Source organism: Bemisia tabaci, chromosome 1 (assembly GCF_918797505.1).
Source record: "Bemisia tabaci chromosome 1, PGI_BMITA_v3".
In the NCBI taxonomy this organism is placed as follows: domain Eukaryota; kingdom Metazoa; phylum Arthropoda; class Insecta; order Hemiptera; family Aleyrodidae; genus Bemisia; species Bemisia tabaci.
In genome coordinates this window covers 90289274-90305857 of record NC_092793.1, presented here as the reverse complement: position 1 = coordinate 90305857, position 16584 = coordinate 90289274, and the positions used below count along the sequence as shown (strand labels likewise).

Genomic DNA, 16584 nt, shown 5'->3' with positions numbered 1-16584 from the left:
TTTGGTGCCTGGCCTGTTTCTTGTGGATTTGAATTTTAGAAAATAGCCTGGTTGGAAATAAACAATCATTTCCCATCCGAGCAAATCCAAAAAAATCGTTAAATAACTAGATTTATCTTAAACTCCATTTGAAAATACTTGTGTCAAACTTTACCACATTACTTACATTTGATTATGTACCCAGAATAAAGTTTTTTGCTCATTCTAATGTGTACCTATCTTCTTCCTTTTTATTGAGTAATATTTTAGGGGAATTAACAGGGTGAGTAATTGGTGCGTGCCTACATCTTGCTCCCAAGTTTTGTTTACATGGTTTTAGAAAATGATAAAAAATGCTACTATTTAAACCCTGTTTCATAGTAACTGGAGTGAGAAATTACGAGTTAGCTACACTATTCTTATCTGGTCCAGCATTCAGTGAAGCTCCGTCCCTGTTTTATTTTGTTAAACAGGACAGACCCATATTTCCCTAGAACCAGTATACTTTTCTGAATATTTTGGCTACTTATAATTAAGGAAGCTATGTCCAGGTAAATTAAAAATTGGTGATAAAAAAAGAAAAACAATATTGGGTTCTGACATTTACTTAAAGACGAATGATTGAGTGCACATGAATATGAAGTACATAGGAAAATGATAGTCAAGCATCAGCCAGACATTGCAAGACGTTTCCTAGACAAGATAAACATATAGGTATTTTCCAATTCTTAAATACAATTACTGAATAAGAATCTAGGAGATACAAGAAAAAATAAAATGGAAAACGAAGAAAACTAGGAAATGTTCATTCTTAGATAGATCAAAGGTGATAAAAAGAAAAGAAAAAAAAAACTATGTAGCAAACTTGACAATTCTGTCAAAATCTTCTATCCTTCTTTTACTGCGGACATAATAGAAAACGTTTCAGCAGTTACACTGCTGGCCCAATGGAATCATGAAACTGGATTACTGCCTATAATCTAAGAGGGTGGGGGCGGAGGTTGTTGGAATGCTTGGAAACCATTGTACTGCTGCTGCTGACCATACTGCGCGTATTGAGCATACGCTGCCGCTTGTTGATTGTACATTTGATACTGCTGTTGTTGCTGTTGTGCTCCGAAATTCGGGGGTGGTTGATTGAAACTCTGTTGAGGAGTACCTCCGTAGTTGGCGCCAACCATGGCACCACCGCCTTGCTGCTTGACGAGGCCACTGTTGCTGTCGGAGAAACGAGATTTCTTTTGGTCATTATCCCATCGACTTTGCCTTCCGTTATCGGTGCTGGGTGCGCTTCCGCCTCTTCCACCACCACGGCCGCCTCCCCTTCCGCCTCTGGCACCCCCAAAGCTACTATTTTCTGATCCGAAGCTATTCCTGCCGCCTCCACCGTAACCGCCAGAGTTAGCACCTCCAAACCCGTTGCCGCCGCCATCACTGCTTTGATCAAAGGAGTTTCCACCGCCAAAACCTCCTACGCAAACAAAAAATCATAAGTAGACATTGGAAAATTTCGCTTTTATTTTCCCCCGATTTCGCGGTTATTTTTCCCGAATTTCGCTGTTATTTTTGCTGATTTCGCCGTTATTTTTATAGCGCTTTAAGCGTTTGACAACTTAAAATAAAGCTTTTAATTTTATTTAACGAGCCATCGCTCAGTCTCTCTCTAACCCTATTTGACAGAAGAAGCACTTTATTCTTGACTAAAAAATATCTGTTGCTAACTTTTTGATGCCTTTGGCGAACACTGATAGCTAGTAGCCAATGACGACCAATGCTCAGAAAAACTCCGTAATTTCTTATTTTGAAAAAAAAGCGTGGCAAATTTCGTCTTACATCATACATTCGTAAACTTCACAGAAATGTACGGATTTCGCAGATTTCGCGGATAAATTTGGATGATTTCGCGGTGATTTCACGGATTCCGAACAATTTCGCGATAAATCCGGAAAATGGCCGATTTCGCGTTATTTCGCTTTGAATTTTCGTGATCAGGGGGTTATGATCGGTGCCTCTGTCTGGTTTTCAGATTCCAAGGCACATTTTAAAAATTTCGCGGCGAATCGCGGCGGCGAAATTTTCCAGAAATCTTAAGCTTTAACACTTTACAACCTAACGCTGATCGTGTCCGCAACCCTTTCCACTGCATCAACCCTTCCTGCTCATTCTGCGCCCATTCAATCCGCTACCCTTTCTCAAACAGAGGTCTTACTCCACCCCCACTTTCCCTTCCAGCTTTTTGCCGACCATTTAGTTTCCTGAAGAGTTCAGGTCAGTTTTCTCTATGACTTTGCAACACATTTTTTTGTGTGGTTTAGCTGGGTTTTTTGGTTTTTTTTTCCTCCCGTTCTCTTATTTTTCCTTTTCTTCACTTACTCCTGTAATTCCAGTGATTTTCTCAATGAGTCATGGAGTAATCTTTGTAAAATTATTTTCCTTCTCGTCGTGAAGTACCTATTATTAACTCCCTCAATAATCCTGATCATATTATTCTTTGTGAATGACTCTTTATAAAAATGTTTCCTTTTCTATTTTAAATTGTCATTATTACTGATTTTTTCAATAATTCTGAGGATATATTATTAATTTCTTAATAATTCATCTCCTTTCATAGTTTGGAAATTCGCTTTTGGCTATTGATAAGATATAGTCCCTGGATGAGCCTACTCTATTGGAATTAGCACATGAGCGGAACGAAGCGACCTCGGGGGCTGCGTGGCATCCACATAGCCCCCTGGTAAGCAAATAAAGAAACAGACTTATCAACTGAATGAACCACTAGATAAGGTGGGAATTTAAGCTTTCTGATACATGTTACATTATACAAATTTTACATAGGTTACAATTTGCACAACGAGAATTGTTAAAAGTAACTCCTAACAAAGATATTAACAAAGATATTAGATTTCAAGTGATGTGGACATCACTTGCCATCAAATTGGCAAAAAAACAGGACTGAGCGATAGCTCCAAGTTGGCGGGGTTTTCAGCTGAGCAGATTAAGTTAAGAATACAGAGAGGAGTAAATCAGTGGTACTCTTGATACATCCGAAAATTTTTGTGAAAAAGAAATGCTATTAAAACAAACCATAGGCGGCTTTTCTATTTTAAAATCATTTTAACTTTATCATCATCTATTGTTCCTTAAATGAGCTGTTTTTGTTTGGATCAACAAAACAAAAACAAAAACGTTGTTTGTTGTCTTCTATCAAATGAACAAAAATCAGTACAATTGGTGGCTCAGTTAAGGGATCAGTTGGAATAAATTACACAACTTTACTGTTTACTAATTCACTATTTACTATTTCTGACAGTCTGTTTCTGTTCAAGAACAATGAATGAGGCATTAACTTCCTATCGCAGGTGAGAATTTTTAGGGATGAGTCGGCAATAGCATGTAGTCCAGTGTCTAGTCTTGTCAGTGTATAGTCCAATAGTATGCATTGCAAATATAGTCCAGTTGGTGCCTCACCAGCCTAGGATGAAGATGATGGTTATTCAACTAGACGTACATAATTGGTTCCTCTAAAAATTGAATCAGCAAAGAGAATATTTTCGGAAGTGCATCAATGCGTAATACTGAAGATTCGCTACCTTGATTGTTCCCATAGCCTCCACTTCCTCCATAACTCTGGTTACCGCCGAAGCCTCCACGACCACCGCGATCATCGCGTGATCCGCCACGGCCGCGACCGCCGCCAAAAGCTTGCTCGCTTGAACGTTTTCTGTCGAAGTCTCCTCGGTCGCTGTCTCTGCCGCGTCCACCGAATCCACTAGCACTGTCCCTTCCTCTGCCTCCGAAACTACCTCTGTCACGGCCTCCTCTGCCGAAACCTGAGTCTCGTGACCTCATACCGCCACCGCCACGCTTCACTAAAGCCAAGGATAAGAAAGAAAAAATTTCTACACTTACCAAAGTTGTTCGGTTTTGATTTGAGGTTACTTACTGCTAGGAATTGATTGTTTTGAAAGGAGTATTAGAGACTAAAGTTGGAAAAAAAGAAGTAAGCAAACAATTTGTTTAACTTTGTTGTATTCTGCCTTCTTTTTCTCTGGATTTAGATGCAGTTATGTTAACTTAAACTTAGTCAAATGATTACTTTATACCTGTTTTTGTTTGCCAATCGTCAGAGTTTGTATTTATTTCTTTTTCTTGTGAATGATAGGCTCCCTTGTACATTGTTGGAAATAAATAAAATAACACAATTTTCAAATTTAAAGAGCACTGAGTTTGTACGACATGGAGATGATTTGTTAAGTTCACCTTTGTTTCCCGATCACTTGGCTTCAGATTTTAGGTCTTGCTAGGTGATGGATCTGAATCTGAAGTTATCCAAGTTATCTGAAGTAACCTAAAATCTGAAGCCAAGTGATCGGGAAACAAAGGTAAAATGAACAAATGACATGAATCCCTATAAAAAGAATTTCAACTTTAAATGGAGATGATTCATTTTTCTACATTGCAATAAAAGAGAATCAGTTGAAATCATAATTAAAAATTCTTTCAAATATTCTGCTAATTCAAGTACACCGATCCAAAATTACTGAAAGAGAGACAGGAATGCATAATAGCTCTAGTGTTCATTTGACAAAGCAGTTGACTTAAGATCATGTTCATGCGCCTTCTTCAATTTGACCCTCTGTTCAAAAAGAACGACAACAAAATTAAATTAAGGAGGTTGATCAAGATTATTTTCCTAATGAATTCCACTTCAATTTCAGAAAAAGGTGGGATCTATAGAAGTGAACACGCATCTCAACTTTTTTGATCATAGGTCTTCTGCCGTCAGGAAACTTAAATCCGAACTAAAAAACTTACTTGCAGAAAACATCAGGTGGACAAGAAATCTTATCAAAAAAGCGTACCTTAAATTTGCAAGTATATTTCATTTAATTATTTAAGTTGGAATGGAGTACCGGCAACTATTCGACCTGATGGGATCTTTGCAGATACCTTATAACGCCCTATCCAGTATTTGGACCTCATAGATCGAACTATTTTTGCCATGGAAATTTCGAAGTCCAGAGTGAATTTTCCCTATTTTTCTGAGTGTAACCCTTATCATTTTTCTTCAATTTAACATACAAGAAAAACCAATTATGCTTGCAAGTCTTGGTCAGCTTTAATCCTTTCGATATTTTCTGCACACACTTTAAAAAAGACTTTGGAATCTCTTCTTGGAGTTCTTCTTGAAGAGCTTTTTTTAGAACAATGCATTCAAGTAAGTCACTAGTATGCAAGTTTTAAGAAGTTATATATATATATATATCCTTGACTGGACTTTTCAGATTTTTCAGACTTGCAGATACCTTAAACTGCAAAGAAAATCTAGGGACAAAAACTTCCAACTCACTTCTGGAGAAAGCTCCTGTCCGTGCCATTTCTGCTAATTGCAAGAGTTTGGGGTTAACCCTTTGATTTGCTTCTTCCAAAACACTAATGAGATCCTTGGCTTGTCTTGCATTGGCAGGTGTAATGAAGGCATATGCAGTGCCTGTTTTGTTTGAGCGGCCTGTACGTCCGATACGATGAACATAGTCTTCGGATGAATTCGGGTAATCATAATTTATAACAAACTTTACATCATCCACATCTGCAACAAATGAATCGGTCAGTTTAAAAATGTGAAAATTTGTGAACATAAAATTTTCGCTCATTTGAAAAAAAGAATAAAGCACAGCTGCCAGGTGGCATTTACAAAAACGAAACGCAAAAATTACTAATTCTAACTCTAGTGCTGAGGATTGAAAAAATGGTCATAATCAGTAAAACTTGTCTTAAGGTTAGGAAACGGTAGGTAGGGGGGAGGGTGTTGGGGTCAGGAAAAGATTGATTACCAGGGCTCAGTTTTTTCGGATCTATATTTATTATAGGGTGCGCTGGGAGGTTGACACTGGGCTAGCGGACCATTTTCAGTTATCGCAGGTTTGTGGTTCGATTATTATCAAAACACAATATATAATTTATTATAAACCATTTTTACATCATATATATATATATATATATCATTATTACGTCATATATATTATACATTCAAAGGTCAGCTGAAAATAATAAGATCTGTCCAAGCTTCAAGTTTCCACGTTCAATATCAACGGAGATAATGCCTTTCATAAAACATAGCTTACGATATTAACCACAGTGGTGGTGCATACCATGGTTTCTTCCACCTTGGTTTCATCCTTGTTTTCAGAGAGGCAACCACTGCAAATGGGCGTACCACTGATTGATTCAAAGGTGGAAGAAACCACAGTATGGGCAACCACGGTGGATGACGTCATACACCGCGTTTTTTGAACGGCGATATCTCCATTAATATCGGACGTGAAAAATAGATGTTCAGATAGATCTCATTACTTTTCACTAGTCCTTGGGCCTGAGCCTTCAAAACGCGATTCCGTCACTATAGCAACTGTCCCATTGTCATCGAATAACAGCAAGCTAACACTGGCAAAGGGCAACATAATGGAGCCTAGCAAAAAGTTTCGACCCTGGTTGAATTTTTCACAGCAGTTTTTTTTTTTTGAGGGGGGGGGGGTTTTCTTGCACTGAAAAACGAAATATGTTAAAAAGCCCTGGGTCAGAATATGTTAAAAGTTCGTTTGCTCTTTATTATCCGTTGCAGATTTTCATTTTAAAATGGGTTTTTCTGGAAGTTATATAAATATGACATGACTCTTTAATCAGAGATACCCTCTATTTGCTGTTTAGAGGATGGCATGCACTTTGAAAGTGATTTCCACTAAAAACATGCCAACTTGTCCTTAAATAGTGGTCGCCTTGCTTTAATTCAATTCTATCTTTGATAGGTGACATCCAGGCTTGTTCTAAGATGCTTTGCAACATTACATTAGTATCAACGGTGTAAGTCGGCAATCACATAACTCGGTTTGCCCAGTCGCAGACTTCCTGTTATACTTCATTTTTTACACGAAAAACTACTGAACGGCAATTCTTTAAGACTGCCGTGATTTTTCTTCTCTGTGCGAAGAAAATTCTGCATAAACTTCAAGGAATGATGTCAATTTGTTCACCTTTAAAAAAATAACATAGAGGTGGAGATTTTCAGACACTGCAAACGAGATTTGTGATTGCGGACTTACGCTGTTGATATCTCCCTTCCAACTGATTACTAACGTGAACGATTCAGATATCAAAGTTGTTTGTTAGAACTAGTCTCATATGAGCACTTAAAAACTATCTCAGAGGATCTCTACAGGGTATGCAGCTGTTAACAATTAAGGGATAACATAATGTGAAAAATCAGGGGAAAAAAGACTTAGTATCATTTGATGACATCAGTTAAAAAGTAATGTTTTTCTTTCCTCACACTCCTTCTAATTACATTTAAAATATCTATCTTTTGAAGCAAAGATGCATGCGTACAAAGGTGAAATGAGGATAAAAAAGCTGAGGTAATTGAATACATTTTACAAGAGAGCAAAAGGAGAAAAATCTATCTGAAGGCAATTAATAAATATGAAATATAACTAGAAAGACGTGTGCGTCAACTGCAATATGAATTTCAAAATTTTGGCTTATCCATTTCAGCTTGTTGTTAGAACATTCTTGGAGGAATACATTTTTAGAGAATCATTCTGACAAGGAAAAGAAAAATTTCACAAAGTTCGCAATCAGGAGCCACTTATGAATTTATCATCAGGTCAGTTTTCTTACATGACTTTAACAGTTTCAAATTTGACACCTTAGTATGTCCGATTTCCTCAGGAAGTGAATCTTCTTCACTGCTTCGGCTGTGATCATCTTTCTTTCATGATGTGTTCAAGGTGTTGAAAAACCATTTGTTTTCCTTCTTTTTATGACCTCTGTTAATCCTCTATTTATAAAGAGCGACGCCAAGAATGGCACAATTTGGGCCAGCGGGGATTTTTCTGAAACCGGGCCCAAACGATACCTTATGATACCCTAAAACTCTGGTAAAAATTTTAGCTTGAGTATACGCACGGTTTTTGAGGAATGAGGGGGCAAAGTTGCCAAATCGCCATCATTCTGCACAGCATTTCTACAGCAAAAAGACTGGAAAAATGGACGAAAAAGTTACACATTTGATGGGTTTTGGCTGTAAATGTTCTCATTGAGCCACCGAGCATTTAACTGTGTTCAGTTTCAAAAATTTTGGTCACACAGTGGTCCGAAATGGGGAGAAATCATTGACAAATCAGGATTCTTTGTCAATTTTTCAGAAATGGAAGTAAAATTGTCGGTCTGCTGCAGTTTTCATGGCTAATAATGTTCTTATCGGTCCTCAATGCATGAAATTGTGTTCAGCTTCACAACTGTACATAGCACAGTGGTCAAAAATGGGGGAATTAGTGGACAAATTAAGATCCTCTGTCAAACTTCTTAAAAATGAAGTGAAACTGTTGGTCCCCAGTAGACTTCAGATCCCGGAAAAATTCTTCAATTTTTTTTTTTACTATTTCTTTTTTAAATTTCTGAAAGTTTGCATATTTTATTGGTATAATGCTACAAAGTCCATTCTATAACAACGTTCTATAAACAATACGGTCTGACATGTAGTAATAATTAAAAAAAATCAAAAACATGAATTTTTCCGGGATCTAAAGTCTACTGGGGACCAACAGTTTCACTTCATTTTTAAAAAGTTTGACAGAGGATCTTAATTTGTCCACTAATTCCCCCATTTTTGACCACTGTGCGATGTACAGTTGTGAAGCTGAACACAATTTCATGCATTGAGGACCGATAAGAACATTATTAGCCATGAAAACTGCAGCAGACCAACAATTTTACTTCCATTTCTGAAAAATTGACAAAGAATCCTGATTTGTCAATGATTTCTCCCCATTTCGGACCACTGTGTGACCAAAATTTTTGAAACTGAACACAGTTAAATGCTCGGTGGCCCAATGAAAACATTTACAGCCAAAACCCATCAAATGTGTAACTTTTTCGTCCATTTTTCCAGTCTTTTTGCTGTAGAAATGCTGTGCAGAATGATGGCGATTTGGCAACTTTGCCCCCTCATTCCTCAAAAACCGTGCGTATACTCAAGCTAAAATTTTTACCAGAGTTTTAGGGTATCATAAGGTATCGTTTGGGCCCGGTTTCAGAAAAATCCCCGCTGGCCCAAATTGTGCCAAAAAACGGTCGTTTTTGGCGTCCCTCTTTTATTTTATTTTCTTCACTGGTTTTTTATATTTTTCATCTAAATTTTGTATTGTGAATTGTGGTTATCGTTGTAGCTGAGGGCCATGATTTCCAGATGAGGGGAAAGTAGATTAAACATTTTTTGATACAAACTTGACACCATCAAGTAGCAGATGAATGTGCAGTCATCGGACGTGGACAGCAATCAGTCATCCAGACATGCGACATGTAGCTTCAGAAATGAATTTAATTTAAACTTTCTTCTTTTTATTTTGTGTTCGTAAGATACTGTTTTTGTCGCAATCTTAAATCTACACAGTATGTGGGATATCACTATATTTCTGAGTTTTTTTTTGTTTTTTTTTAAGAATCTGGTACTCAAAGGAGAGTCCATTTAATTTTCTTCCAGTTTTATTAGTGTATGTTCGTATTATTCTTCTTTCTAAACTCATCCAGTGTTGATGTCTTGTTTCTTCATTTTCTTTCTGTTATTTACAGAGGCGGAGGGGGTAGATCACTACGCAGGATTTACTCCCTATCTGTGAATGAAGAATTTGACTGGATATAGAGGTGAACTCTTAGTGTGGCATGGGGGATCCACTCCATTACGGCCTCGACTTTGAAAGCTTTTTTTGAGCTTCAGAGTTCATTTCAGAGAAAACCAGTGGTACCATCAAGTTTCTTGCAACATTATACATGAGAAGAAGTACCTAAATCACAAATTTTTCATGCTTAACAATGATGTGTGAGAGGACTAATAGTAGGGCGGATAAGGGGAAAAAGTTCCCAGAATCGTGCATTTCTGGAAGAAAGCATGAAACTTTCAGGATATCATTTTTACCTATAGAAGGCTCAATTTCGCAAGTGAGCCCAAAATTCTGAGGCCATGGGGGCCGGGGGGGGGGGGGGGGGGGCAGGGGGCCCTGATTTCGCTATGTTTTGCCGAATTTTCGCGTTGGATCATCGTGAGAACGCCGTTAACAATGTAAAATGTGATCAAAACCTGTGTAAACGTCATTAATAGGTTCTCTCAAACAGTATCCTAAAATGCTAACACTGTCCGATCCCGGAGCACCCCTCAAAATGCCTAAAATTCAAAATGGCGCCCATAATGAGGCCTCCGGAATATCGGTATTTTCACTTGTGCATATCCTGTCATGTGAGGTGTCGTTTTCCATGTAATGTTGGTCGCAGATTTCATATTTGAAGTCAAAACAACCCCCCGGTCAAAATTGGTGCCCCCAATCCAAGATGGCGTCCAGATTTGAAAGGCAGGAGGGTGCATTTTTTAAACTTTTACGCGATAAGGCAAGTGATATGTCATTTCCTATGTAATTTTGGTCGTAGATTTCATTACTGAAGTCAAAACAGTCCTCCGGTCAAAATTGGTGCCTCAAATCCAAGATGGTGGCCAAATTTTAAAGGCAGGAGGGTGCATTTTTTCAAATTTTTACGTGATAAGGCAAGTGATATGTCATTTCCTATGTAATTTTGGTCGTACATTTCATTATTGAAGTCAAAAAAGCCCCCCGGTCAAGATTGGTGCCCGAAGTCTAAGATGTCGGCCAAATTTGAAAGGCAGGAGTGTGAATTTTTATGAGAAAAAAAATCACGTGAGATGACAAGTGAGGTATCAAATCATACGCATTTTTAGTCAACAAAACGAATCTAAATGAAATGTAAAAAAAATCTTTTACACAAAAATGATACGAGATAATTAAGAGGGTGATCAGTTTGGCCGTCCACGGTAGGAATGATGTTAACAGGAGCATCTATAATGAGCTATTTTATTCATTTTTAGGCCCATGTAATTTCTCAATGAAGGTAAGGACATTTCACGCAACGCACCTGCCGTACCCTCTCCAGTCAGTATAGGAGAAAATCGTAATCAACACATGCTGATTCACATTCCCAGTGAGGCTGTTCAGGATCTTCCTCCTATGGTTCTGTAAGTATTTACAGTTGGATTCTTCAGAACTTCTGCATGAGTCTGAGAACGAAAATATTATTTTCTTGGTGGTACAGCATGGTGTCACTCCCTTTCTTACAATTACACCGGATAATTTTAAGCGGGGATTCCGGAAGCTGGAGGCAAGCCACTTAGCTCCTTGTTTTTATTCATCCATCCCCAAAGACAAGCATCCAGATCACTTCATCCCATCCACAGTTGAGTATAAAAGTAGCTCCTAAATTAATGTTACCTACTTCATTGCTGATGATATCGAGGGTAATTTCTCTAATTGAATGAAGACTTTGAAAGCTGGAAATTTTTCCTTCGATATATGATGACGGAGGTCTTCGAAAGTCACATTTTTTTGGCTACCATTGAGGAGTAATATTTCGACGATTAAACAGCAAAAGTGCGTATCTTGGTTGCAAGATTTCAAAATATTCGCTCCTATTTTATTTTTTGAAAGGGGACCAAACCAACATCATGGCTTGACATTTTTACAGAATATTCCTCACATAGAGAGTGAAAACAAGCAAAGTTTTCAAGAAATGACTCCAGTATTTTTTAATGAAGGTACGGAAGTATGACAAGAAGTCTGCAACACCGCAAACCGAAATAGTATCTAAGCAGTTTCACCATCGATTTACTCTTTTCCAGCTCTTTATATCCGTTCATGGTTTTGATTAGGTTCCAAGAACCTTTCTTTAGATTCTTGCTAGTAAGGATCACATAAAAGCGTACAGAATGAAGTTGCTGTTCCTATTTTATGGATGTGAGGGGTTGAATGGCAACCAGTAAACGCATGCAAGAACAGCTATCATCTCGGATTTTGTGCGTTTAACATCACTTTGAAAACGTAAAGAAACATTGGTGTCTGCTCATCAATTTGATGGAACATAGGTTTGTGCAATGGATTCGTAAGTATGCCTATGCTTCGATCGCACTCGATGGAGTAGAGACCCACCAACTGAAACCGACTGAAAGTTTTCTAAATTATTTTCGGTACTTATTAATTGTTCATCCTCTGAGTCTAGGGCATCTGAAATTGAGTTCAGAGTTTTTGTGCAGTAACCAGCAAGACACCTCACTATTAGTGGCTCATCATTTTTCACTTGTCAGCCATGATGGCAATCATCTTGATTATCTCGTTTCATTTTGGTGTAAAAGATTCTTTTTATATTTCATTTAGATTCGTTTTGTTGACTAAAAATGCGTATGAATTGATACCTACCTCTCTTGTCATCTCACGTGATTATTTTTCTCATAAAAATTCACACTCCTGCCTTTCAAATTTGGCCGACATCTTAGACTTCGGGCACCAATCTTGACCGGGGGGCTTTTTTGACTTCAATAATGAAATGTACGACCAAAATTACATAGGAAATGACATATCACTTGCCTTATCACGTAAAAATTTGAAAAAATGCACCCTCCTGCCTTTAAAATTTGGCCACCATCTTGGATTTGAGGCACCAATTTTGACCGGAGGACTGTTTTGACTTCAGTAATGAAATCTACGACCAAAATTACATAGGAAATGACATATCACTTGCCTTATCGCGTAAAAGTTTAAAAAATGCACCCTCCTGCCTTTCAAATCTGGACGCCATCTTGGATTGGGGGCACCAATTTTGACCGGGGGGTTGTTTTGACTTCAAATATGAAATCTGCGACCAACATTACATGGAAAACGACACCTCACATGACAGGATATGCACAAGTGAAAATACCGATATTCCGGAGGCCTCATTATGGGCGCCATTTTGAATTTTAGGCATTTTGAGGGGTGCTCCGGGATCGGACAGTGTTAGCATTTTAGGATACTGTTTGAGAGAACCTATTAATGACGTTTACACAGGTTTTGATCACATTTTACATTGTTAACGGCGTTCTCACGATGATCCAACGCGAAAATTCGGCAAAACATAGCGAAATCAGGGCCCCCTGCCCCCCCCCCCCCCGGCCCCCATGGCCTCAGAATTTTGGGCTCACTTGCGAAATTGAACCTTCTATAGGTAAAAATGATATCCTGAAAGTTTCATGCTTTCTTCCAGAAATGCACGATTGTTATGCTTATCCGTCCTAATATAATAAAATACTTTCCCAGCTCGTCCATGCCGCAAATCGCTAGCTCTAATTGTTTACTGTACAAGGGTTGGTGATGAGACTTTTGAGACACCCTATGTGCACAGAAAAATTATGTAACGGGCTCACAGCTACAATCTGATTTGGCAACTGTGCGGTGAAAAAATCCAGTTATCGTGTGAAGGGTGGTTTTAGCAGAAGTACCAGGGCTGCTCAGAATGTTCATCCTTCAATTAGTGCTGGATGAAAAGTGTCTTATAGAAATAGACTTGTGAAATACTTGAATTTAAAATTTAGCTACATTCAAGCAGCTTAATCTGAGTTGTATGCTAAGACCCATGAAAAACGTGAGACTCATTACTAGGAGAGAGGGAATGCGAAATGCAAGACAGAAGAATTCAAGTTCATATCATGATTCAGCATAAAATCATCTATGAATAATTATTTTATTAAGTTCCAACTGTGTGACAGCCTTAATCTGTTCGGTATCATGTTCGTACGAAGTATTTTTATTTTTACCAATTTTCAAGGGGCCTTTGGGGCTAATTCCACGCTTAATAGCCCAGCCCCAGATGATCATTGCCTAAGACCATCACACTCAGGACCCCAGGCCAGGTATCGAACCCAGAACCTCTAAGTCACAACGTCAATGGTGAAACCACTACACTACAAAATGTCGACGTGCCTTCATGCCTGCTACCTTAGGGTGCGGCTTATTTTCGTCATGTCGGAAAATCGAGAAGGTCCGAGTGTCAATCAGTGCCATCTATAAAAATAATAGGCTGTATTTAATTTGAGCCAATTTGAAGCTTTTTTAGCTGATGCTCAAAGGGATCAATACTACGGGGCAAAATTACATTGGTTTAAACGGGCGGAAAACCCCTGATCTGCGAAAATGCGCTTACATGAAGAAAACCTGACCAGCTCTCAGAGAGGCATCTAGGGGCCCATTCGAAACGAGAAAATCACACTTTTGACCCAATAGTGGGGACAGGGGGATCACGGACTCACGGCGTAGCCGGTTTTGAGGCGCCGCGCCTGCAGCTAAGAGATCGCTTTTAAGACTTTCTGATCGAACTCAAAATAAGTGTTCCGAAGTTAAAGAGACAAATGTATCTCACAACTTGATGAGAAATAATGTATAATAGTTGTTTTAGCCCTTGAGAACTATACTAAGCCCTTTACAATGTTGCCTTCCATACTATTTCTCGAGCCTGGAACGAAATTAATGTATATATTTTATCTTATTTACTTTTGTTGATTTATAATTAGTACAATTAAGCCTCTGGCCGAGGCTATGGTACACATCATATTCGGTACATGGTAAACAGTTATATACAGTGATATACATAAGGTACAAGTGTAAAATTATACTAGCCTACAAGCTCCTGAAGATTATAGAATGCTTTTTTGAATAAGAAAGCCCCATAAAGAACGACGTTAGGTCAGCATTGCGAAAGTGTAGCTTCTCACTCCAGGGCAGAGCGTTGAACATCTGTAATGCCGAAAATTTGACATCCTGCTCAGTCTGCCTCAATCGAGTCATTTTATTAGGAATGTTCTTATGCTTACTGTTGTAATGATGATTGGGCAGGAGGTCAGAAGGCAAAATAAGAGCACTGGAGATGGCAAAGAGCTTGATGCAAAAACGGCTTTTTTCGCCCCCCCTCTGGAAGTTCTTCAGACTTTGTCTATTGCTTACTCATACTTGAGCGCTTCTTTTCCCAAATTTTCAGACTCCCAAAAAATTTTGGGGGGGGGGGGAGCTAGGAGGGGTGGAAGTCAAAACCTGTGAACCTCACTATCTCTTGAACAAAGAAAGATATCGAGGTCCGGTTTGGACGAAAAATCGTCTAAAATTGCATACTTTAAGATTCCAAACGTCGAAATCCCGATATCACATTTTTAAGTCAACATATGTGCTTTTTTCCAGTTTTTAGGTCTAGAAAATTTCTTTTAAACGAAAAATTTACAAAGATCTCAATTTTTTATTTGAACCAAAACCAGTTTTTTACATAGTTCGTCCTTTTCCGCATCCAACGAGTGGTCCATTAAGCTGGGGAACCAAACGGTTCCTGAGTTATGATCGATTGAAGTTTCCGCTCAACGCGCGCCGACCGATTTTCGCGCGCAAAAAAGTCGGATTTGACTGTTATTAGATCAGATTGAATGTTCAAACTAAGCAAAATGCTTTAATAGGGACTCTTGAGGGTCGCTGAGTTCAGAAATTACAGATACTTCCAAAAAATTCACGTTTTTAAAATTACAGCTCCGCAGCGCTATTTTAGAGGCCCACTGAGCGCCGACCGGTCGCTCAGTGATCCTGTCCAAAGCTGCAATTTTAAAAACGTGAATTTTTTGGAAGTATCGGTAATTTCTGAACTCATCGACCCTCAAGAGTCCCTATTAAAGCATTTTGCTCAGTTTGAACATTCAATCTGATCTAATAACAGTCAAATCCGACTTTTTTGCGCGCGAAAATCGGTCGGCGCGCGTTGAGCGGAAACTTCAATCGATCATAACTCAGGAACCGTTTGGTTCCCTAGCTTAATGGACCACTCGTTGGATGCGGAAAAGGACGAACAATGTAAAAAACTGGTTTTGGTTCAAATAAAAAATTGAGATCTTTGTAAATTTTTCGTTTAAAAGAAATTTCCTAGACCTAAAAACTGGAAAAAAGCACATATGTTGACTTAAAAATGTGATATGGGGATTTCGACCTTTAGAATCTTAAAGTATGCAATTTTAGACGATTTTTCGTCCAAACCGGACCTCGATATCTTTCTTTGTTCAAGAGATATCGAGGTTCACAGGTTTTGACTTCCACCCCCCCTAGCTCCACTCCAAAATTTTTTGGAAGTCTGAAAATTTGGGAAAAGAAGCGCTCAAGTATGAGTAATCAATAGACAAAGTCTGATGAACTCCCAGAGGGGGGGCGAAAAAAGCCGTTTTTGCATCAAGCTCTTTCAGGCAATCCCAGATGTAAAGGGAGGTTAGGGTAAACAATTTATATTTAACAAAGATCGGGTAGCAAAGTGAGTTATGAGGAAGATTGAAAATGGTTCTGATAATTTTTTTCTGCATGACAAACACTTTACAGGATGTCTACAAGATTTTGAAAATGAAATTCCTTGACAATTCCAGGTTTTTCATGACAAAAAATGACAAAATTCCGTGACTTCTTGGGTTTAGCCATTCGATGAGCTAGTTAGAAAATATTAAAAAAACCTATCCTTAGGAATGACCCTGTAAAGTCATATTCTGAATTACCATGGCGTTGGAAGGAGTTGAGTAATACTTTTGAAAGGAACGAGATCCTTAATACTCAAAGTAAAGCTAATTCCAAGATGGTATACTCAGAGCAAAATTCACCTTCAAAATTTAATTTTTAAGCTCTACTACGCTCTCTTTATGACATATCGCCCCGTATACTTTTGAAA

General features: G+C 38.4%; 1 protein-coding gene and 1 long non-coding RNA gene across 5 annotated transcripts in view; one reads left to right on the top strand and one right to left on the bottom strand.

Annotated features, from left to right (window-relative positions):
- Window positions 1–568: 568 nt before the first annotated feature.
- Window positions 569–16584, bottom strand: part of LOC109034963 (probable ATP-dependent RNA helicase DDX5) — a 60299-nt gene continuing 44283 nt past the window's right edge. For all 4 annotated transcript variants that reach the window (XM_072306459.1, XM_072306458.1, XM_072306460.1 and 1 more), the window contains 3 exons: window positions 5330–5569; window positions 3570–3848; window positions 569–1450 (listed from right to left, as the gene is read on the bottom strand). In XM_072306459.1, coding sequence (XP_072162560.1) covers window positions 960–1450; window positions 3570–3848; window positions 5330–5569 — 1010 coding nt within the window. In that variant the 3' untranslated portion in view covers window positions 569–959. The remainder of the gene's footprint in view (window positions 1451–3569; window positions 3849–5329; window positions 5570–16584) is intronic.
- On the top strand, window positions 5576–9823 carry LOC140226061 (uncharacterized). Its single transcript, XR_011900884.1, has 2 exons — window positions 5576–7639; window positions 9607–9823. It is a non-coding gene; the product is annotated as an uncharacterized lncRNA (long non-coding RNA).